This window comes from Oncorhynchus mykiss, chromosome 6 (genome assembly GCF_057628025.1).
Source record: "Oncorhynchus mykiss isolate SJ-2025 chromosome 6, ASM5762802v1, whole genome shotgun sequence".
In the NCBI taxonomy this organism is placed as follows: Eukaryota; Metazoa; Chordata; class Actinopteri; order Salmoniformes; family Salmonidae; genus Oncorhynchus; species Oncorhynchus mykiss.
This window is the reverse complement of record NC_143027.1, coordinates 9,629,349-9,652,500: the sequence shown is the minus strand read 5'-3', so window position 1 is coordinate 9,652,500 and position 23,152 is coordinate 9,629,349. Positions and strand designations below refer to the sequence as shown.

The 23,152-nt window shown below is 44.3% G+C and overlaps 1 protein-coding gene and 1 long non-coding RNA gene across 2 annotated transcripts in view; one reads left to right on the top strand and one right to left on the bottom strand.

Moving 5' to 3' along the window:
* Nucleotides 1-1,891, bottom strand: part of LOC149982766 (uncharacterized) — a 460,292-nt gene extending 458,401 nt beyond the window's left edge. Inside the window, exons 1-2 of the long non-coding RNA XR_016496505.1 lie at nt 1,587-1,891; nt 1,157-1,218 (exon numbers count right to left, since the gene is read on the bottom strand). This is a non-coding gene — a long non-coding RNA (uncharacterized LOC149982766). The remainder of the gene's footprint in view (nt 1-1,156; nt 1,219-1,586) is intronic.
* unc5ca (unc-5 netrin receptor Ca) overlaps nt 1-23,152 on the top strand; it is a 290,202-nt gene that overhangs the window by 190,166 nt on the left and 76,884 nt on the right. The window contains 3 exon segments of the mRNA XM_036979368.2: nt 10,861-11,041; nt 21,342-21,509; nt 22,333-22,497. Of these exon segments, the coding sequence (XP_036835263.2) occupies nt 10,861-11,041; nt 21,342-21,509; nt 22,333-22,497 (514 nt within the window).

Here is a 23,152-nt window from a genome sequence, read left to right as displayed (position 1 = left end):
GTCACAGCGTTGATTATAGTCACAGCGTTGATTATAGTCACAGTGTTGATTATAGTCACAGTGTTGATTATAGTCACAGCGTTGATTATAGTCACAGCGTTGATTATAGTCACAGTGTTGATTATAGTCACAGCGTTGATTATAGTCACAGCGTTGATTAAAGTCACAGCGTTGATTATAGTCACAGTGTTGATTATAGTCCCAGTGTTGATTATAGTCACAGTGTTGATTATAGTTTCAGCGTTGATTATAGTCACAGTGTTGATTATAGTCACAGTGTTGATTATAGTCACAGCGTTGATTATAGTCACAGTGTTGATCATAGTCACAGTGTTGATTATAGTCACAGCGTTGATTATAGTCACAGCGTTGATTATAGTCACAGCGTTGATTATAGTCACAGTGTTGATTATAGTCACAGCGTTGATTATAGTCACAGCATTGATTATAGTCACAGCGTTGATTATAGTCACAGCGTTGATTATAGTCACAGTGTTGATTATAGTCACAGTGTTGATTATAGTCACAGTGTTGATTATAGTCACAGTGTTGATCATAGTCACAGTGTTGATTATAGTCACAGCGTTGATTATAGTCACAGTGTTGATTATAGTCACAGTGTTGATTATAGTCACAGTGTTGATTATAGTCACAGTGTTGATTATAGTCACAGCGTTGATTATAGTCACAGCATTGATTATAGTCACAGCGTTGATTATAGTCACAGTGTTGATTATAGCGACTGCATGTTGAATGCGGGGAATACTCTCCCACTGGGCAGCCAAGTAGACATCTTTATTTAACACGGACCTTCGGGTCTTTGATGTCAACATAAAAGGATCATTCTGACCAGTGGTTAACCTTTCTGATCTCCCCATCCCGGATCCGGGTTCGTGAATACAGACTCAAGCTCATTACCATAACGCAACGTTAACTATTCATGAAAATCGCAAATGAAATGAAATAAATATGCCATCTCTCAAGCTTAGCCTTTTGTTAACAACACTGTCATCTCAGATTTTCAAAATATGCTTCTCAACCATTGCAAAACAAGCATTTGTGTAACAGTATTGATGGCTAACGTAGCATTTAGCATTAGCATTCAGCTGGCAACATTTACACAAAAAAACAGAAAGCATTCAAAAAAATCATTTACCTTTGAAGAACTTCAGATGTTTTCAATGAGGAGACTCTCAGATAGCAAATGTTCAGTTTTTCCTGAAAGATTATTTGTTTAGGACAAATCGCTCCGTTTTCTGCGTCACGTTTAGCTATGAAAAAACCCCTGTATCCAGGATTGTGTAAATCTATCAGCAAGCTCATTAGCATAGCACAACGTTAACTATTTATGAAAATCGCAAATGAAATGAAATAAATATGCCATCTCTCAAGCTTAGCCTTTTGTAAACAACACTGTCATCTCAGATTTTCAAAATATGCTTCTCAACCATAGGAAAACAATCATTTGTGTAAAAGTAGCTAGCTAGAGTTAGCATTTCGCGTTAGCATTTAGCGTTAGCATTAGCGTTAGCATCCAGCACGCAACATTAACAAAAACATAAAAGCCTTCAAATAAAATCATTTACCTTTGAAGAACTTCTGATGTTTTCAATGAGGATACTCTCAGTTAGATAGCAGATGCTCAGTTTTTCCAAAAAGATTCCTTGTGTATTAGAAATAGCTCCGTTTTATACATCACATTTGGCTACCAAAAAAAATCCATAAATTCAGTCCTCAAAACGCAAACTTTTTTCCAAATTAACTCCATAATATCGACTGAAAACATGGCAAACGTTTTTTAGAATCAAGCCTCAAGGTGTTTTTCACATATCTCTTCATTGATACATCGTTCTTGGATACATGCTTTCTCTCCTGAATCCCAGGAGAAAATGACCGCACCTGAAGATTACGCACAAATTTAGACAAAGGACACCGGGCGGACCTCTGGAAAATGTAGTCTCTTATGGCCAATCTTCCAATGATATGCCTACAAATACGTCACAATGCTGCTAAGACCTTGGGCGAACGACAGAAAGTGTAGGCTCATTCCTTGCGCAATCACAGCCATATAAGGAGAGAATGGAAAACAGAGCTTCAGAAATTCTGCTAATTCCTGGGTGATGCATCATCTTGGTTTCGCCTGTAGAATGAGTTCTGGGGCACTTACAGACAAAATCTTTGCAGATTCTGAAACTTCAGAGTGTTTTCTTTCCAAAACTGTCAAGAATATGCATAGTCGAGCATCTTTTCGTGACAAAATATCGCGCTTAAAACGGGAACGTTTTTTATCCAAAAATGAAATAGCGCCCCTAGAGCTCTAAGAGGTTAAAATAGTAATCAGATCATGTTGCTCCTTTCTGAAACATGGTTTAACTTCTGAACAGATTCCCTAACGTCCAGAAGGACGACACATGTAGAGTCACTCTGACTTTGAATATGAGAGAGCCATTGTACTTTTTGAGATTGTACCAACTAAAAACATTATGAAGCAATAATTGGCCATTACACCGGAACCTGTCAGAATTGCAACTGACAGCAAGACAATTTGCGTGGATGGGAGTCCTCAAAGCTGTTAAAATAATGTGTCTGAGGGAATAAGAGACATCTCTCATCTCAGACACACTCTTTGATCAATTATAAACCTTTGGAAGTGAATTTAAGGAAGCAAACTACATGTTTGGAGTGTTACCAGTGCCTTCAGCAGTAAGTCATTCTTCCCCTTCCCTACTCTTATTTTTCTAACTCACACACACACACTCACACACACACACACACACAAAAAACACACAAACACACACTCACACACACACACACACACACACACATATTTGCGGGCCTCCAGATTAAATTTCTATGAACTTTCCTTGATTGACTTTGAACGTAATGATTAGTCCCGTAATGGCCTTTGTTACTTGGTGTAATGAATGGCTTGATTAGTATTCTCCTTAGATGAATGAGGAAGATGAGACATGTGGAGGCTGAGTGGGTCTTGTGTCACTGGTCCTGTGGGTCCCTCACCCTCCCTGTGTTTATTTCCTGGAGCCAATTGTCTTTCAGTGTCAGGGAAGCGTCTGCGTCCCAAAAAAGCACCCTAATACCTATATAGGGCTCTGGTCACATGTAGTGCACTATGTATGGAATGGGGACACAGCCATAAGCAGGAGACACAGAGCCACGGCGTATATATTATCTATTTTATTACTCTCTCTCTCTCTCTCTCTCTCTCTCTCTCTCTCTCTCTCTCTCTCTCTCTCTCTCTCTCTCTCTCTCTCTCTCTCTCTCTCTCTCTCTCTCTCTCTCTCTCTCTCTCTCTCTCTCTCTCTCTCTCTCTCTCTCTCTCTCTCTCCCTCCCTCTCTCTCCCTCCCCTCTCTCTCTCTCTCTCTCTCTCTCTCTCTCTCTCTCTCTCTCTCTCTCTCTCTGATCTCCCATTCTTTCTCCACTGTTCCTGCTGACAGGCCAGCTCGCGCTCTTGAAGCCTGGGCTGACATGTGGCAATTTCCCCCTGTTAATGACAACAAATGTGCCAATTATGTTAATGACTCTCCCGATGCCAATCAGTCAATAATGAGCACCACGACCACATCTGTCTGGGGAGGAGTAGAGGCCTTGTGTCTGAGAGGAGGAGGAGGAGGGGGGGGGCTATGTTTTTGTGTCCATCTGTGTTAGGGACGAGTTTGAAGGGGTGGTAGAGGTGGAGGATGGTAGAGGTGGAGGGTGGAGGAGGTGGAGGTTGGGTAGAGGTGGAGGTTGTTAGAGGTGGAGGGTGGTAGAGATGGAGGGTGGTAGAGATGGTGGTAGAGGGGGAGGGTGGTAGTGGTGGAGGATGGTAGAGGTGGAGGGTGGTAGAGGTGGAGGGTGGTAGATATGGTGGTAGAGGTGGAGGGTGGTAGAGGTGGAGGGTGGTAGAGGTGGAGGATGGTAGAGGTGGAGGGTGGTAGAGGTGGAGGGTGGAGGAGGTGGAGGGTGGTAGAGATGGATGGTGGTAGAAGTGGAGGGAGGGTGGTAGAGGCGGAGGGGGGTGGTAGAGGTGGAGGGAGGGTGGTAGAGGTGGAGGGAGGGTGGTAGAGGTGGAGGGAGGGTGGTAGAGGTGGAGGGTGGTAGAGGATGGTAGAGGTGGAGGGAGGGTGGTAGAGGTGGAGGGTGGTAGAGGTGGAGGGAGGGTGGTAGAGGTGGAGGGTGGTAGAGATGGATAGTGGTAGAAGCGGAGGGAGGGTGGTAGAGGTGGAGGGTGGTAGAGATGGAGGGTGGTAGAGGTGGATGGTGGTAGAGATGGAGGGTGGTAGAGATGGATTGTGGTAGAGGTGGAGGGTGGTAGAGATGGATGGTGGTAGAGGTGGAGGGAGGGTGGTAGAGATGGAGGGTGGTAGAGATGGAGGGTGGTAGAGATGGATTGTGGTAGAGGTGGAGGGTGGTAGAGATGGATGGTGGTAGAGGTGGAGGGAGGGTGGTAGAGATGGATGGTGGTAGAGATGGATGGTGGTAGAGATGGATGGTGGTAGAGATGGCTGGTGGTAGAGATGGATGGTGGTAGAGGTGGAGGGTGGTAGAGATGGAGGGAGGGTAGTAGAGATGGATGGTGGTAGAGGTGGAGGGTGGTAGAGATGGAGGGTGGTAGAGGTGGAGGGTGGTAGAGGTGGAGGGTGGTAGAGATGGAGGGTGGAGGAGGTGGAAGGTGGTAGAGATGGAGGGTGGTAGAGGTGGAAGGGGGTAGAGATGGATGGTGGTAGAGATGGAGGGTGGTAGAGGTGGATGGTGGTAGAGATGGAGGGTGGTAGAGATGGATTGTGGTAGAGGTGGAGGGTGGTAGAGGATGGATGGTGGTAGAGGTGGAGGGAGGGTGGTAGAGATGGAGGGTGGTAGAGATGGATTGTGGTAGAGGTGGAGGGTGGTAGAGATGGATTGTGGTAGAGATGGAGGGTGGTAGAGATGGATTGTGGTAGAGGTGGAGGGTGGTAGAGATGGATGGTGGTAGAGGTGGAGGGAGGGTGGTAGAGATGGAGGGTGGTAGAGATGGAGGGTGGTAGAGGTGGAGGGTGGTAGAGGTGGAGGGTTAGGGTTTGAAGAGGTGGAGTATGTGTATGTGCTTACGTGTGTTCGTGTGTTTATCAGTGGCAGGCAATGCTCTGTCTCACAACAGCATGGACAGTGAATTTCACGGCAGACTGCAGAGTCCCTGCCAGTGGTGTGTGACCAATCAAGGCACAGCGGGGTTTCAGGGGGGGTTGAGTTGGCGACACGACCACCTTTGTTGTTGTTATTATCATTATTCAGGTGGAGATGTTAACGCAGCCTATGGATTGGATTATTCCTATCTCATTTAACTAATCACGGGTAAATGCACAATAATCATGATATTAACAGTCCAATGATTGAAAGAGCTACCACCTCGACTGTTGTTTATCAGTCAAGCAGATTGTTAATGGACCGCTGTTAAACCAACAGACAGGCTGGTGGGGGTGAATGATTGATTCTATGCTTCATTGGAGGGTTCTATCTGGAAATGTCAGGTGCTGTTCTCTTCCCAATGATGTGTAATATATGAATGAAAGCGTACTGCATATTTGATAGTATTACATTATTCTGCCCCGTGATCTCCTAGGGTTCGTGGTGTCATGTCTTCTGCTCTAACTGAACCGATATGTTATACTAGGCTGTCATAGCCTAACGCTATGTGCAGATTACAGAATGGCTTTCCATGGTCCGGGCTGGACCAGGCCAAGTACACAGGGCCATTCGAGGTGTGTTTAACGGTGTGTGTCTCAGAGAAAGACAGGGCGTCCTGGAGAGAGGAGGTTAGAATAACACACTCTGTGTCTCAGTGGGGGGCTGGTCTGATCCAATAAACCACTCTCCATCCCCCAGCTGTGACTAACGGCTAGACACACACACACACCGACGCGCACGCAGACACACACACGCACACACCGACGCGCACGCAGACACACGCACGCACGCACGCACGCACGCGCACACACACACACACACACACACACACACACACACACACACACACTGTAACCATCCCTCCCTCAGCCACAGGAGCTTTCTTTGTCTCAGCTCAGCATAGCCCACATCAAGACACCCGCTTCAAATTAATTCAGAATAATACCGGGAGTATTAGGATTGATAGGACTACAATTTACCACTGAACTAATGGTAAGGAATCACTAAGTCTATTGGTAAGGAATCACTAAGTCCATTGGTAAGGAATCACTAAGTCTATTGGTAAGGAATCACTAAGTCTATTGGTAAGGAATCACTAAGTCTATTGGTAAGGAATCACTAAGTCTATTGGTAAGGAATCACTAAGTCTATTGGTAAAGAATCACTAAGTCTATTGGTAAGGAATCACTAAGTCTATTGGTAAGGAATCACTAAGTCTATTGGTAAGGAATCACTAAGTCTATTGGTAATGAATCACTAAGTCTATTGGTAAGCAATCACTAAGTCTATTGGTAAGGAATCACTAAGTCTATTGGTAAGGAATCACTAAGTCCATTGGTAAGGAATCACTAAGTCCATTGGTAATTAATCACTAAGTCCATTGGTAATGAATCACTAAGTCCATTGGTAATGAATCATAAGTCTATTGGTAAGGAATCACTAAGTCTATTGGTAATGAATCACTAAGTCTATTGGTAAGGAATCACTAAGTCCATTGGTAATGAATCACTAAGTCTATTGGTAAGGAATCACTAAGTCTATTGGTAAGGAATCACTAAGTCTATTGGTAAGGAATCACTTAGTCTAATGGTAAAGAATCACTAAGTCTATTGGTAAGGAATCACTAAGTCTATTGGTAAGGAATCACTAAGTCTATTGGTAAGGAATCACTAAGTCTATTGGCAAGGAATCACTAAGTCTATTGGTAATGAATCAAGGAACAATTATCTCAGAGTTAAAGATGATCGTTATGTTTTCTGGAATCTCACTGAAGAACAGTAATGTTGCTTAATTGTGTGCTGCTGTTGTAAACCAGCGTTTGATTACCCCTTATTTAACAGTACATTATATAGCAGGGAGTGCCTTTGAAATGACTTGCTAAAATGACAATTATCTAATAATGTGCATATTAATAATTACAACTCATTTCTGTGAGATTCGTTGATAGAATCGTAGGTTTGTACCATTTGGTACCAGGGAGTTACCAATGGTGTTGAATTATTCTGAGGTTCGTTTTGTTTGACCATTCAGTAGTGGTGTTGTGACATTATCTAGACAAATACTGCAGAGGATGTCTGGTTTTGTATCAGTGTATTATGATACGGGGGAGTTGTTTTGGTTGTTTTCTTTGACCGGTGTTTCCAGCATTATCCACTAGGTTTACTGCAGGTAGAAAATAGTAGGACATGTTCTTTAACTGACACAAGCTGTCTCCAATCAGTCAATCAATCAATCAATGTCTGGTTGTGAATGAGTGTTTGATGCGGTATCAACCTAAGCCAGAGAAGGCGTAGCTCTGTGAATCTTAATCACACAAAGCCGACTATTTGGCAGTGAAAACTATTTGTAGATCAGTGATTATACACCTCTCTTTGCCCAAGCTGATCCTCTCCAACGGACTCTGAAGTTGTAGCAAAAAATGATCAATTAGGGGCAATTAAGGGACGTGTCAGATACACCGGATAGGTGCAGTAAAATATGCTGTTTTTAATTTAAAAAATCGTTGGTACAGCTCCCCAGGAGGAAAAATAAGGCCTTGCTCAAGGGCACAGACAGATTTTTCCCCTTGTCGGCTCGGGTATTCGAACCAACAACCTGCAGCAAACCAAATGGTCAATGCTGGAAATTCCGGTCAAGGAAATAAATAAATAAAAACAACTGGCCCTACTTATATTGCAAGACTTTAACTTTGGCTTCAGCATGCTAGCAGGCATTAACCATTCTATAAACACACCCTCACTCTCTCTCCCTCTGCTTTCATTACTAATCTCCAAAGTGGTATCCCCACTGGGTTTTCGTCTCTTTTCTACCTCCCCTTGGTCTTCACACGAACACTTTCCAAACCGATGCCGGCTTGGTCTAGGGGTTTTGCTGATTTTGCACAGTGGGGAGTAGCCTGGAGCATTGATGAAGGAGCGGGGTGAAATGCACACCTGCATTATGGCGTTTGTTGATATTTGTGTCTGCGGTAGTGATGCCAAAAAGTAGCCGTTTTAAACTGGAAAACAACCCCCGAGATGATTTGAATGACTTTCAATATTTCGCTCGTTAAAAATCCTACAGCGTAATCAAATGATTAGTCACATATTTAAATGACGTGCTGTGATGATTATACAAATATATGTATATATCAGATTATGATTATTAATAAATGAGACTGATATTGACTAAAATGGCTCTCTGGCTTCACCTGCCTGAAATACACTCCATATAGTAGGAAGAAAATCTGGGATTTAGTGTTGCTGATGAAAAGAAATAACCCAACTTTTTTCCTCCTAGCTCCAATGTCGGGTAGCGAACGGACCTAAAGGTGGTTTAGGGTATTATAGAGAGCTCAGACTCTGTCTCAGTAAGCCTGGGTCTCAGTCAAAAGCCTGTAGATCAGTTGCTCTGCCTCTGACTCCTGTCCCCTGCCTGCTTGCCTGCCTGCCTGCCTGCCTGCCTGTCTGCTTGCCTGCTTGCCTGCCTGCCAGCCAGCCAGCCAGCCAGCCAGCCAGCCAGCCAGCCAGCCAGCCAGCCAGCCAGCCACAGCTCCCACAGCTTTGTGGCACTGTACGGTGTCCATATTAGGATAAGTAAAACATAAATATAAATAACTAAATTGCTGTCTATTATGGCTGTCTATTATGAACACCGTAGCATTGCTCTGTTAGCATGGGTTAGGCTGTCTATTATGAACACCGTAGCATTGCTCTGTTAGCATGGGTTAGGCTGTCTATTATGAACACCGTAGCATTGCTCTGTTAGCATGGGTTAGGCTGTCTATTATGAACACCGTAGCATTGCTCTGTTAGCATGGGTTAGGCTGTCTATTATGAACACCGTAGCATTGCTCTGTTAGCATGGGTTAGGCTGTCTATTATGAACACCGTAGCGTTAGCATGGGTTAGGCTGTCTATTATGAACACCGTAGCATTGCTCTGTTAGAATGGGTTAGGCTGTCTATTATGAACACCGTAGCATTGCTCTGTTAGCATGGGTTAGGCTGTCTATTATGAACACCGTAGCATTGCTGTTAGCATGGGTTAGGCTGTCTATTATGAACACCGTAGCATTGCTCTGTTAGCATGGGTTAGGCTGTCTATTATGAACACCGTAGCATTGCTCTGTTAGCATGGGTTAGGCTGTCTATTATGAACACCGTAGCATTGCTCTGTTAGCATGGGTTAGGCTGTCTATTATGAACACCGTAGCATTGCTCTGTTAGCATGGGTTAGGCTGTCTATTATGAACACCGTAGCATTGCTCTGTTAGCATGGGTTAGGCTGTCTATTATGAACACCGTAGCATTGCTCTGTTAGCATGGGTTAGGCTGTCTATTATGAACACCGTAGCGTTAGCATGGGTTAGGCTGTCTATTATGAACACCGTAGCATTGCTCTGTTAGCATGGGTTAGGCTGTCTATTATGAACACCGTAGCATTGCTCTGTTAGCATGGGTTAGGCTGTCTATTATGAACACCGTAGCATTGCTGTTAGCATGGGTTAGGCTGTCTATTATGAACACCGTAGCATTGCTCTGTTAGCATGGGTTAGGCTGTCTATTATGAACACCGTAGCATTGCTCTGTTAGCATGGGTTAGGCTGTCTATTATGAACACCGTAGCATTGCTCTGTTAGCATGGGTTAGGCTGTCTATTATGAACACCGTAGCATTGCTGTTAGCATGGGTTAGTGCTACAATACACTGTGCTCATCTATTTACGTGTATGAATCATACTCTGCGCATTTTATCAGCTTTGCTACCCTGTCTGGTTTCTGGGTTACGTGAGGTTCTCTCTCTGTGTGTGTGTGTGTGTGTGTGTGTGTGTGTGTGTGTGTGTGTGTGTGTGTGTGTGTGTGTGTGTGTGTGTGTGTGTGTGTGTGTGTGTGTGTGTGTCTTGCTCAGTTGAAGCACTGCTGGAATTTTCACTTGGCTCTTTCAGCTTTCATTTCAAGCCTTTAGTGTGAGACAGACAGTTAAAAGCAGACACTTCTATTCCCGATGAGGGCTAATAAGCTATCTCCTTCACACAGTTCCACACCCAAAATAATGACTCCCTCACACCTACTTCTGAGGTAAATGGGAAGGTTATGAACTCTGAACTCATCCTTAACATTCAATAGTCTGTTCCTATAGCTGCTTGGACTGGACTTGATTATGATTTTCAACGTCATTTTGATCATACAGCTTCATACAGAAAGCATGTCTCTTTTTGTCTGTACGTCTGTATGTTGTTGTTGTTGTTGTTTCTTGCATGTCCTTGTCCTTTTCCCGTACAGCTGCATTGTCACTGTTGATAGAATTAATTCCCAAGGAGCCACCATGCAAGTCAGGCCAGACACTGCTCCCAGTGAGAGCAAGGAGGCGCTGTGAATTTTCCATCAGAGCAGAACTCATAAGGAAAAGCATGCGACGGTAACCTAAGAAAAACACAGAATTTCCCTTTCAATGTCTGAAAATTCCATTCCCCTAATGTGAAAGGGAAATAAAAAAAAACAGTACATTTGATAGGTCTTGACATTTACGGTGCATGCCGTAAACCTTTTGACAGGTTAAATTTACGAGAACTTGTGGCAGTAACTATGGCATTCGGGAAATGTGATTAGTATCATAAATGAAGCTAGCTTCCTCCTGTCCTCTCGTTCACCTGGATCTTACCTCCCTCCCTCCTTCCTTCCCTCCTCACACAGTTTTCTCCTTGTGTCCATCTCAGGTTGAGTGGTTGAAGAACGAGGAGATCATTGACCCGGCTGATGACCGTAATTTCTACATCACCATTGACCACAACCTGATTATAAAGCAGGCCAGACTGTCGGACACGGCCAACTATACGTGCGTGGCCAAGAACATTGTTGCCAAGAGGAGAAGTACCACTGCTACTGTTATTGTCTATGGTGAGTAGACTGTGTCTCTATAGACACCTGTTGTATGGTCAGTAGACTGTGTCTACACCTGAGCCTGTGTGTATCAAGCGTCTCAGAGTGGGAATGCTGATCTAGGATCAGTTTTCCCTTTTAGATCATAATAAATAAGATAATATGGGCAGGGAGAGGACCTGATCCTAGATCAGCATTCCTACGTTTTTGATTACGGGTCCTGATCTACAGTACATGGCCTCAGCTCTAATCAACTCTACCTCATTGATCCTCAATCTTAGCATCCTTCTCTCCCATCCCAAGATACGGTTGCAGAAACATTATGTACAAAATCATTTACAAATACCGCGAAAACCCCCCACATAATAGCACAATTGGTTAGGAGACCGTAAAGCGGCTGCCATCTCCTCCGGCGCCATTTTGAATAGGCCTCCTTCTCCATAACATAGACAGTAGACAGTCACCAAACCACTATCAATCAACATAACCAGATCATCATTCTGTAACACAGAGACATGGTCTGTGTCCCAGATGACAGCCGATTCCCTACATACAGATACAGTAGGGTCTTAATTTGATCACCCTGTTGCCAGAGACCTTGACTGCAATGCTGAACATTTTAAACTTGTATTTGAGGTTTGTAATTTCCACTTTGAAATTTCAGACAACCCTACAAAAATGCCCATTAATTATAGTCCACATAATGTTTCACATTTCCTGTTGCTGCAGCATTATTTTCTTGCTGTAGTAAACTGGCTCAAAATAGGATCCTACATCTGTAGTGCACTATAAATGGAATAGGGTGCCATTTGAGATGATACTATGCTATTTATCACCCAGACAGTCATACCTGTCCACAATGCCGAACACAGACCAACCGATAAACTGACAAACCAATTACTGTACATTTCCCCATAACCATAAACAACACTCATCGTCAGTCAACCATAGCACGCTTTCCCCCTAATCAGCACGATTAGCCAAGAAAACCTCCCTCTGCTCAATGTAATGAGCCTGCTCATCCAGCCAACATGCTCTCTGTAACATGCCTAATGTTCCCACCTGACCCTCACCAATTAAAACCCACCGATCCCGGGCCAGATCCTAAACGAGCCCGTGTGTGTGTGTTCCAAATGTCTGAGCACACAAGCCCAGGGTCCACAACAAAGAACCATGGCTATGTCCCAATTATCTCTCATTCCTCTCAAAGAGTGCTTTTTTCTTACTTTCCTTCCCTGATATGAAAGGAAATGACTGGTATAAGAAATGTGGAGGAAACTCCCACTAGCCCATGCCTCTACCAATCAAATGGTTTTAGATTTGTGGGAAGTAGTGAATGAGGGCCGTAGCCATAGTGACTGAATGTATCCAAAACGTCAGGTTGTATCTGCATAGAGAAGCATATCTTCATGTCCTATGTGTTTTACCCACAACACCACCATCACTTTACAGGAGCATATTGAACATCTTCTCTCTGTTATTCTCAGAGGACTCAGAGGACCAGCACCAGTTCAGAGAGCTTTTTTCATTTCCCATTTCTACCAGACATCGGGCTCAACACATGCTTCACTGCAGGCCCCTCAACTACAACTACAATTAAAATAACACCACAGCTGTCACCGCACCACACCACTACTGACACCACAGCTGTCACCGCACCACACCACTGCTGACACCACAGCGGTCACCGCACCACACCACTACTGACACCACAGCTGTCACCGCACCACACCACTACTGACACCACAGCTGTCACCGCACCACACCACTACTGACACCACAGCTGTCACCGCACCACACCACTACTGACACCACAGCTGTCACCGCACCACACCACTGCTGACACCACAGCACACCACTACTGACACCACAGCACACCACTACTGACACCACAGCACACCACTACTGACACCACAGCACACCACTGCTGACACCACAGCACACCACTACTGACACCACAGCGGTCACCGCACCACACCACTACTAACACCACAGCTGTCACCGCACCACACCACTGCTGACACCACAGCTGTCACCGCACCACACCACTGCTGACACCACAGCACACCACTACTGACACCACAGCTGTCACCGCATCACACCACTGCTGACACCACTGCTGTCACCGCACCACACCACTACTGACACCACAGCTGTCACCGCACCACACCACACTGACACCACAGCTGTCACCACACCACACTGACACCACAGCTGTCACCGCACCACACCACTGCTGACACCACAGCGGTCACCGCACCACACCACTACTGACACCACAGCTGTCACCGCACCACACCACTACTGACACCACAGCTGTCACCGCACCACACCACTGCTGACACCACAGCTGTCACCGCACCACACCACTACTGATACCACAGCTGTCACCGCACCACACCACTGCTGACACCACAGCTGTCACCGCACCACACCACTACTGACACCACAGCTGTCACCGCACCACACCACTACTGACACCACAGCTGTCACCGCACCACTGGTTTAAACAGCTGAGGGATGGGGCTGGAGAAAAGTTATATTCTTCAAGAATCAATGGCAATATATCAACAATTTGAAATTCCAAAAATGGATTCACCAATTGCCACTTAAATAGAGAACACTTTGGTTTGTATTTTATTTCCTACTGACAGACACATTCATTGAAAACCAACAGAATGAACTATTCAGCTAAACATGAATACACATTTAATATTTGTATGAAAGGAGAATCTTTAAGGTCCTATGTGGCTCAGTTGGTAGAGTGTGGCACTGGCAAAGCCAAAGGTTGTGGGTTTGATTCCCACTGGGGTAACCCATACCAAAACATGTATGTAACCATGACTACAAGTTGCTTTGGCTGAAAGTATCTGCTAAATGGCATATGTTAATTAAGTCTTTGTCAAGCCGCTCTCTCCTGTAGGGCTTTTGTCACGTTGAAATTGTTGTCCATGTGGTGCTCAACCCAGCGCCGGATTGTGTTGACTCTGTTTACTCTCCATTTTCTGAGAACTGAAATAGTGTGATGGGAGGTTATTATAGCAGTGGGAAGGAGAGTTTGTTGCTGCAGAGTCTGAGGATGCGCTGCTAACTAATGAGTGCTGTAAGGATAGTGGAGTGAAGACAAACACATCGGAAAGCATCAGGGTGCGTGTGTGTTTCTGCGGGTTCGTGCGCGCGCGTGCGTGTGTGCATGTAATATAGGTGTGGGACTCCTGAGCTGCCGCGCGTTTAAACAGTCATTATCGCCGTTAGAAATGAGAGGGGGAGTAACGGAGGAAGCTTTGATGTCTGCTCAGCCTCTGATGACTTTGTTGGAATCCACCCTGTTCTCCGTCTCCAGTGTTCCCTCTCTCCCTCTCTCCCTCGCTCTCTCTCTCACTCTCTCTCCCTCGCTCTCTCTCTCTCTCTCTCTCCGTCTCCAGTGTTCCCTCTCTCCCTCGCTCTCTCTCCCTCTCTCCCTCGCTCTCTCTCGCCCTCGCTCTCTCTCTCACTCCCTCTCTCCCTTTCAGTGTTCCCTCTCTCCCTCGCTCTCTCTCTCTCTCTCTCCCTCTCCAGTGTTCACTCTCTCCCTCGCTCTCTCTCTCACTCCCTCTCTCCCTTTCAGTGTTCCCTCTCTCCCTCGCTCTCTCTCTCTCCCTCTCTCTCCGTCTCCAGTGTTCCCTCGCTCCCTCTCTCTCTCTCCCTCGCTCTCTCTTTCTGTCTTTGACATGGCAAATGAAGGGATAGAAATGAGAGAAGGCTTTTTGACAAAATGGGGAGAGGGAGAGTTTATTCACATGATTAATCCTTAAATCCTCCCAAATATCAAATACTGTACCGAACACTGTTCCATGTGAGCGTAAACAAACACACACCTGCATGGGCACACAAATCAAATCAAATTGTATTTGTGTCATGCGCCGAATACAACAGGTGTAAACCTTACTGTGAAATGCTTACTTACAAGCCCTTAACCAACAATGCAGTGCAAGAAATAGAGTTAATAAAATATTTACAAAATAAACTAAAGTTAAAAGTCTAATCAATCAAAAAAGTAACACAATAAATGTACATAACAACAACAAGGTTCTATACATGGGGTACCTGGTCAACGTGGAGACTATATACAGGGGATACCTGGTCAACGTGGAGACTATATACAGGGGGTACCTGGTCAACGTGGAGACTATTTACAGGGGGTACCTGGTCAACGTGGAGACTATATACAGGGGGTACCTGGTCAACGTGGAGACTATATACAGGGGGTACCTGGTCAACGTGGAGACTATATACAGGGGGTACCTGGTCAACGTGGAGACTATATACAGAGGGTACCTGGTCAACGTGGAGACTATATACAGGGGGTACCTGGTCAACGTGGAGACTATATACAGAGGGTACCTGGTCAACGTGGAGACTATATACAGGGGGTACCTGGTCAACGTGGAGACTATATACAGAGGGTACCTGTACCAAGTCAATGTGGAGACTATATACAGGAGGTACCTGTACAGAGTCAATGTGGAGACTATATGCAGGGGTACCTGGTCAATGTGGAGACTATATACAGGGGGTACCTGTCACGAGTCAATGTGGATACTCTATACAGGAGGTACCTGTACAGAGTCAATGTGGAGACTATATGCAGGGGTACCTGGTCAATGTGGAGACTATATATAGGGGGTACCTGTACCGAGTCAATGCGGAGACTATATACAGGAGGTACCTGTACAGAGTCAATGTGGAGACTATATACAGGAGGTACCTGTACAGAGTCAATGTGGAGACTATATACAGGAGATACCTGTACCGAGTCAATGTGGAGACTATATACAGGGGGTACCTGGTCAATGTGGAGACTATAAAGAAGGGGTACCTGTACCGAGTCAATGTGGAGACTCTATACAGGAGGTACCTGTTCTGAGTCAATGTGGAGACTATATACAGGGGGTACCTGGTCACTGTGGAGACTATATACAGGGGTTACCTGGTCAACGTGGAGACTATATACACAAGGTAACTGTAACGAGTCAATGTGGAGACTATATACAGGGGGTACCGGTACAGAGTCAATGTGGAGACTATAAAGAAGGGGTACCTGGACAATGTGGAGACTATATACAGGAGGTACCTGTACCGAGTCAATGTGGAGGCTATACACAGGGGGTACCTGGTCAATGTGGAGACTATATACAGGGGGTACCTGGTCAATGTGGAGACTATATACAGGGGGTACCTGGTCAATGTGGAAACTATATACAGGGGGTACCTGGTCAATGTGGAGACTATATACAGGGGGTACATGGTCAATGTGGAAACTATATACAGGGGGTACATGGTCAATGTGGAGACTATATACAGGGGGTACATGGTCAATGTGGAAACTATATACAGGGGGTACATGGTCAATGTGGAGACTATATACAGGGGGTACATGGTCAATGTGGAAACTATATACAGGGGCAAGGGTACCGAGTCAATGTGCGGGAGTACAGGTTAGTCGAGATCATTTGTAGAGCGACTATGATAATACACAGCGAGAAGCAGCAGTATAAAAACAAAAGGGGGGGGCTCAATGTAAATAGTCCAGACAGCCATTTGATTACTTTAGTTGTTCAGCAGTCTAATGGCTTGGGGGTAGAAGCTGTTAAGGAGCCTTTTGGTCCTAGACTTGGCACTCTGGTACCACATGCGGTAGCAGAGAGAACAGTCTTTGACTTGGGTGACTGCAGTCTTTGACAATTTTGTGGGCCTGCCTAGTATATAGGTCCTGGGTGTCAGGGAGCTTGGCCCCAGTGATGTACTGGGCCGTACGCATTACTCTCTGTAGCGCCTCAAGGTCAGATGCCGAGCAGTTACCACCAGGTGGTAATGCAACTGGTCAGGATGCTCTCGATGGTTAAGCTGTAGAAGTTTTTGAGGATCTGGGGACCCATGCCAAATCTTTTCAGTCTCCTGAGGGGTAAAAGGTGTTGTCGTGCCCTCTTCACAATTGTCTTTTTGTTTTTGGACCATGATAGTTTGTTGGTGATGTGGACACCAAGGAACTTGAAACTCTCGACCCGCTCCACTTCAGTCCAATCAATGCTTATAGTCCACGGTCAGCTCCTTTGTCTTGCTCACATTGAGAGAGAGGTTGTATTCCTGGCACCACACTGCCAGCTCTCTGACCTCCTCCCTATAGGCTGTCTCATCATTGTCGGTGCTCAAGCCTACCACTGTTGTGTCGTCAGCAAACTTAATGAGGGTGTTGGAGTCGTGCTTGGCCACTCAGTCAAGGGTGAACAGGGAGTACAGGAGGGGACTAAGCACGCACCACTCTAAGGGGCCCCAGTCTTGAGGATCAGCATAGCAGATGTGTTGTTGACTACCCTTACCACCTGCGGATGGCCCATCAGGAAGTCCAGGATCCTGTTGCAGAGGGAGGTGTGGCTCTAGTGTTTCTGGCATAATGGTGTTGATGTGAGCCATGACCAGCCTTTCAAAGCACTTCATGGCTATCGACGTGAGTGCTACGGGGCGGTAATCATTTAGGCAGGTTACCTTGTAGTTCTTGGGTACTGGGACTATGGTGGTCTGTTTGAAACATGTAGGTATTACAGACTCGGTCAGGAAGAGGTTGAAAATGTCAGTGAAGACACTTGCCAGTTGGTCCACTCTTGCTTTGAGTACACGTCCTGGTAATCTGTCTGGCCCCGCAGGTTGGTGAATGTTGACCTGTTTAAAGGTCTTGCTCTCTCTCACATAGGCTACGGAGAGCGTGATCACACGGTCATCTGGAACAGCTGGTGCTCTCATGCATGATTCAGTGTTGCTTGCCTCAAAGCAAGCATAAAAGGCATTTAGCTTGTCTGGTAGTCTCGTGTCACTGGGCAGCTCGTGGCTAGGTTTCCCTTTGTAGTCCGGAATAGTTTCAAGCCCTGCCACATCCGATGAGCGTCAGAGCTGGTGTAGTAGGATTCAGTCTTAGTCCTGTATTGTCGCTTTACCTGTTTGATGGTTAGTCTGACGGCATAGGGGGATTTCTTATAAATGTCCTGATTAGTGTCCCGGTCCTTGAAAGCGGCATCTCTAGCCTTTAGCTCGGTGCGGATGTTGGGAAATGGACATACGGTCACTGTGGGGATGACGTTGTCGATGCACTTATTGATGAAACCGGTGACTGAGGTGGTATACTCCTCAATGCCATTGGATGAATCACGGAACATATTCCAGTCTGTGCTAGCAAAAGTCCTGTATTTTAGCATCCGCGTCATCTGACCACTTCTGTATTGAGCGAGTCACTGATACTTCCTGCTTTAGTTTTTGCTTGTAAGCAGGAATCAGTAGGATAGAATTATGGTCAGATTTGCCAAATGGAGGGCGAGGGAGAGCTTTGTACACATCTTTGTGTGTGGAGTAAAAGTGGTCTAAAATTGCCTTTTTCATGTGACATGCTGGTAGAAATGAGGCAAAACGGATTTATGTCTGCCTGCATTAAAGTCCCCGGCCACTAGGAGCGCCACTTCTGGATGAGCATTTTCTTGTTTGCTTATGACCTTATACAGCTGGTTGAGTGCATTATTAGTACCAGCATTAGTTTATGGTGGTAAATAGACGGCTAAGAATAATATAGATGAGAACTCTCTTGGTAGATAGTGTGGTCTACAGCTTTTCATGAGGTTATACCTCAGGCGAGCAACCCCTCGAGACTTCTTTAATATTAGACATTGCTCACCAGACATTATTGACAAATAGACACACACCCCCGCCCCTCATCTTACCAGAAGTAGCTGCTCTGTCCTGCTGAAAAAATGGAAAAGCCAGCCAGCTCTATATTATCCGTGTCGTCGTTCAGCCAAGTTTCAGTGAAACATAAGATATTACAGTTTTTAATGTCCCATTGGCAGGATAGTCTTAATCGTAGATTTTCCAGTTTGTTTTCCAATGATTGCACGTTGGCCAATAAGGGTAGGCAGGCATCCAGGAGTCACCTCTTCACTGTTCAATGCCTTCTAGGCAGAGTTCCTCTGTCCAGTGTCTGTGTTCTTTTTGTCCATCTTAATCTTTTATTTTTATTGGCCAGTCTGAGATATGGCTTTTTCTTTGCAACTCTGCCTATATGGCGGCATCCCAGAGTCACCTCTTCACTGTTGACGTTGATACTGGTGTTTTGCTGGTACTATTTAATGAAACTGCCAGTTGAGGACTTGTGAGGCGTCTGTTTCTCAAACTAGACATTCTAATGTACTTGTCCTCTTGCTCAGTTGTGCACCGGGGCCTCTCACTCCTCTTTCTATTCTGGTTAAAGCCCGTTTTCACTGTTCTGTGAAGGGAGTAGTACACAGTATTGTATGAGATCTTAATTTTCTTGGCAATTTCTCGCATGGAATAGCCTTCATTTCTCAGAACAATAATAGACTGATGAGTTTCAGTATTGAGTTATTTGTTTCTGGCCATTTTGAGCCTGTAATCGAACCCACAAATGCTGATGCTCCAGACATACTCAACTAGTCTAAAGAAGGCCAGTTGTATTCCTTCTTTAATCACCACAACAGTTTTCAGCTGTGCTAACATTACTAGTCTTTTAAAATGATAAACTTGGATTAGCTAACACAACGTGCCATTGGAACACAGGAGTGATGGTTGCTTATAATGGGCCTCTGTACACCTATGTAGATATTCCATTAAAAATCAGCTGTTTCCAGCTACAATAGTAATTTACAACATTAACAATGTCTACACTGTATTTCTGATCAAATGTATGTTATTTTAAAGGACAAAAAAAAAATATGATTTTCTTTCAAAAACAAGGACATTTCTAAGTGACCCCAAACATTTGAACGGTAGTATATACCTAATGACAATTGGCAAATGTCATTACTCTTTCGTGTTTCAATAGACTCTTTCCATTCATCAAGTGTTTCCCCTACGTTTATGTAGTAGATGCGGGCCACCGCAGCTAAATCGTGTCTGACGCTCAACATTTTTTTTACATATTTTTCGGGATGTTAAAGCTTTTTCAGTATAAACTAAAACCAGATATACATTATATAGAAAATATATTGGAGCTATACATTTTAAAACAAGATCATTCTGAGAACTAGCAACCACCAGAATAAAACTAGACAGTCAGGGAGAATCTAAACATTCATGGCATTGGGTCCCAATGGATTGTGTTATATTTTGATTCACTCAGGAAGCACAAGTACACGGCTTAAGCCATTGCAAAATGTGTAGAACTGCAGGAATGTTGCTTTAAAACATCCCTGCCTATCAGATGAAAACACCATGCCTGGTTGGTGGTGTTCTTGCCCCGTTAAAAGGTAATACATTTAAGGTTATACGATATGACGTCTTCATAATTAGACCCTGTGACAGAGCAAGGGGAGAAACCGTTGGTCTCAGGGTCAGTGAGGTAGGTCAAACTTAAGTTGTATTTCATAATTGACCAACAGAACTGCTTACAAATAAGAAACTTTAGGTATAACTTGTAATAACAACCTGTCTGCTGCTGTCTCCAATCCTCTCCATCAAATGAGAGCAGCAGCAGCAGCCTAATCAACTGTTGGGCTGATTGTCCAGCCAATCACACACTTGATTGACTTTTTACCCTCAGCTGGGCTCCATTAACCTCCCAAAAGTCCAGGAAAGGTGTTGGAAGGGCGCGACAAGAGGGCTTGCCTCCTCCAGAGCCACAAGACCATAAAAAATTGTGCATGCACACTTACAGTGGGGTTTGAAATGATTGACACCGTTCATAAAGATTAGCAATAATGTATGTAAAATAAATAATTCAAATACTTAGCTGTATTGTATGCTTAAAAAATGGAAAATTGTATTAGTATTTGGTACCATAATTCTACATTATGATGTAAGGACTACCTATATTAAGCTAGTGACTCTACACATTGGTTGGATGCATTTGCAGTTTGTTAGGAATATGGGAACAAATACTACACTTTTGGCTACTTTATTTCCAAGTATCTTTAGGGGTGTCAATCATTTTGACTATAATTTTGACCCAAAATCTCTTTCTCTGAGCAAAATTATTAGTATAAAATAATACCGTCCCTATATTTTTGAGGATACAATGTAGCTCAGTATTTTATTGATTTTATACAGTCATTATTGCTCATATTTATCAAGGGTGTGAATCATTTTGGACCCCACTGTAGGAGGTCCCGTACCGGGAAGAACAGAAATGTACTTTTAGCCCTGCCTGTACTGACATATCCCTCGGATCACACTTCAACTATTTTTTAAAAAATGGGACCAAGATTCAAATATAAGAGGAGATTCAAACTTTTTTTGTGTGTGCGTAGACGTTTATTCTCCCCGTTCTCTGTTACCATAGTGAACGGTGGCTGGTCGACATGGACAGAGTGGTCAGTGTGTAACAGTCGCTGTGGCCGCGGTTACCAAAAGCGTACCCGCAGCTGTACCAATCCCGCCCCGCTCAACGGAGGAGCCCCCTGTGATGGACAGGCAACCCAGAAGCTGGCCTGCACCTCCCTCTGCACTGGTATGGACATGCATACTGTTGTGTTTTGTCCTAGTCTATACTGTTGTGTTCTGTTCTAGTCTACTCTGTTCTATTCTGTTGTGTTGTGTTCTAGTCTACTCTGTTCTATTCTGTTGTGTCCTGTTCTAGTCTACTCTGTTCTATTCTGTTGTGTTCTGTTCTAGTCTACTCTGTTTTATACTGTTGTGTTTTGTCCTAGTCTATACTGTTGTGTTCTGTTCTAGTCTACTCTGTTCTATTCTGTTGTGTTGTGTTCTAGTCTACTCTGTTCTATTCTGTTGTTTTATGTTCTAGTCTACTCTGTTCTATTCTGTTGTGTTCTGTTCTAGTCTACTCTGTTCTATTCTGTTGTTTTATGTTCTAGTCTACTCTGTTCTATTCTGTTGTGTTCTGTTCTAGTCTACTCTGTTCTATTCTGTTGTGTTCTAGTCTACTCTGTTCTATTCTGTTGTGTTGTGTTCTAGTCTACTCTGTTCTATTCTGTTGTGTTCTAGTCTACTCTGTTCTATTCTGTTGTGTTGTGTTCTAGTCTACTCTGTTCTATTCTGTTGTGTTGTGTTCTAGTCTACTCTGTTCTATTCTGTTGTGTTGTGTTCTAGTCTACTCTGTTCTATTCTGTTGTTTTGTGTTCTAGTCTACTTTGTTGTGTTCTATAGTATATTATAATATATTCTGTTTTATACTATACTACTCCATTTAACTCTGTACTGTACTATATTGCATTGTTCTGTATTGTATTGTTCTGTATTTTACCTTCAGAGCCAGATCAACTGTGTTGATATTGTATCCCAGTGAACCCTGTATCTCTCACTCTCCCCTACAGTTGACGGGTTGTGGACAGAGTGGAGTAAGTGGTCTACTTGTGGTACAGAGTGCACTCACTGGCGCAGGAGAGAATGCAATGCCCCTGCACCCAAAAATGGAGGCAAGGACTGCGAGGGTATGGTCCTACAGTCCCAGAACTGTACTGACGGACTCTGTATGCAGAGTGAGTAAACATCCTCCCCCACTAACTCTTCTTCCTCCTCCTGCTCCAACTGCTTGTCCTCCTTCACCTCCTGCTCTTCCTCCTGCTCCTCCTCTTCTTCACTGGCTCTGTTATATTCTCACCTCTTTCCTCCTGCTCTCATACACACGCAACATCAGCAATACACTTTTTATTTCCCCTTTATTGAACCAGGTAGGCTAGTTGAGAACACCTTTATTTAACCAGGTAGGCCAGAACACCTTTATTTAACCAGGTAGGCCAGTTGAGAACAAGTTCTCATTTACAACTGCGACCTGGCCAAGATAAAGCAAAGCAGTGCGACACAAACAACAACACATGGAGTTACACATGTAAAAGTAAAACAAACATACAGTCAATAACACAATAGAAGAAAAAAAAACGTTCATGTACAGTGTGGGTCAAATGAGGTAGGATAAGGACAGACAGATATGTGTACGTACAAAACAAAGTATGCCTGTGAGCATCTTCATCAAACACGTAAAATGTTTTATCCTTTAAATGTGTCTATTGATGGTGGTATACAGATCTGTAGAACGTTAATAGGGAGAGAAAACAATGCACGTTATTATACATTTTTGACCACAAGATGCACTATGGGCCTGATTCAGACTTAGGAAATGTATGTCTTTCCTAC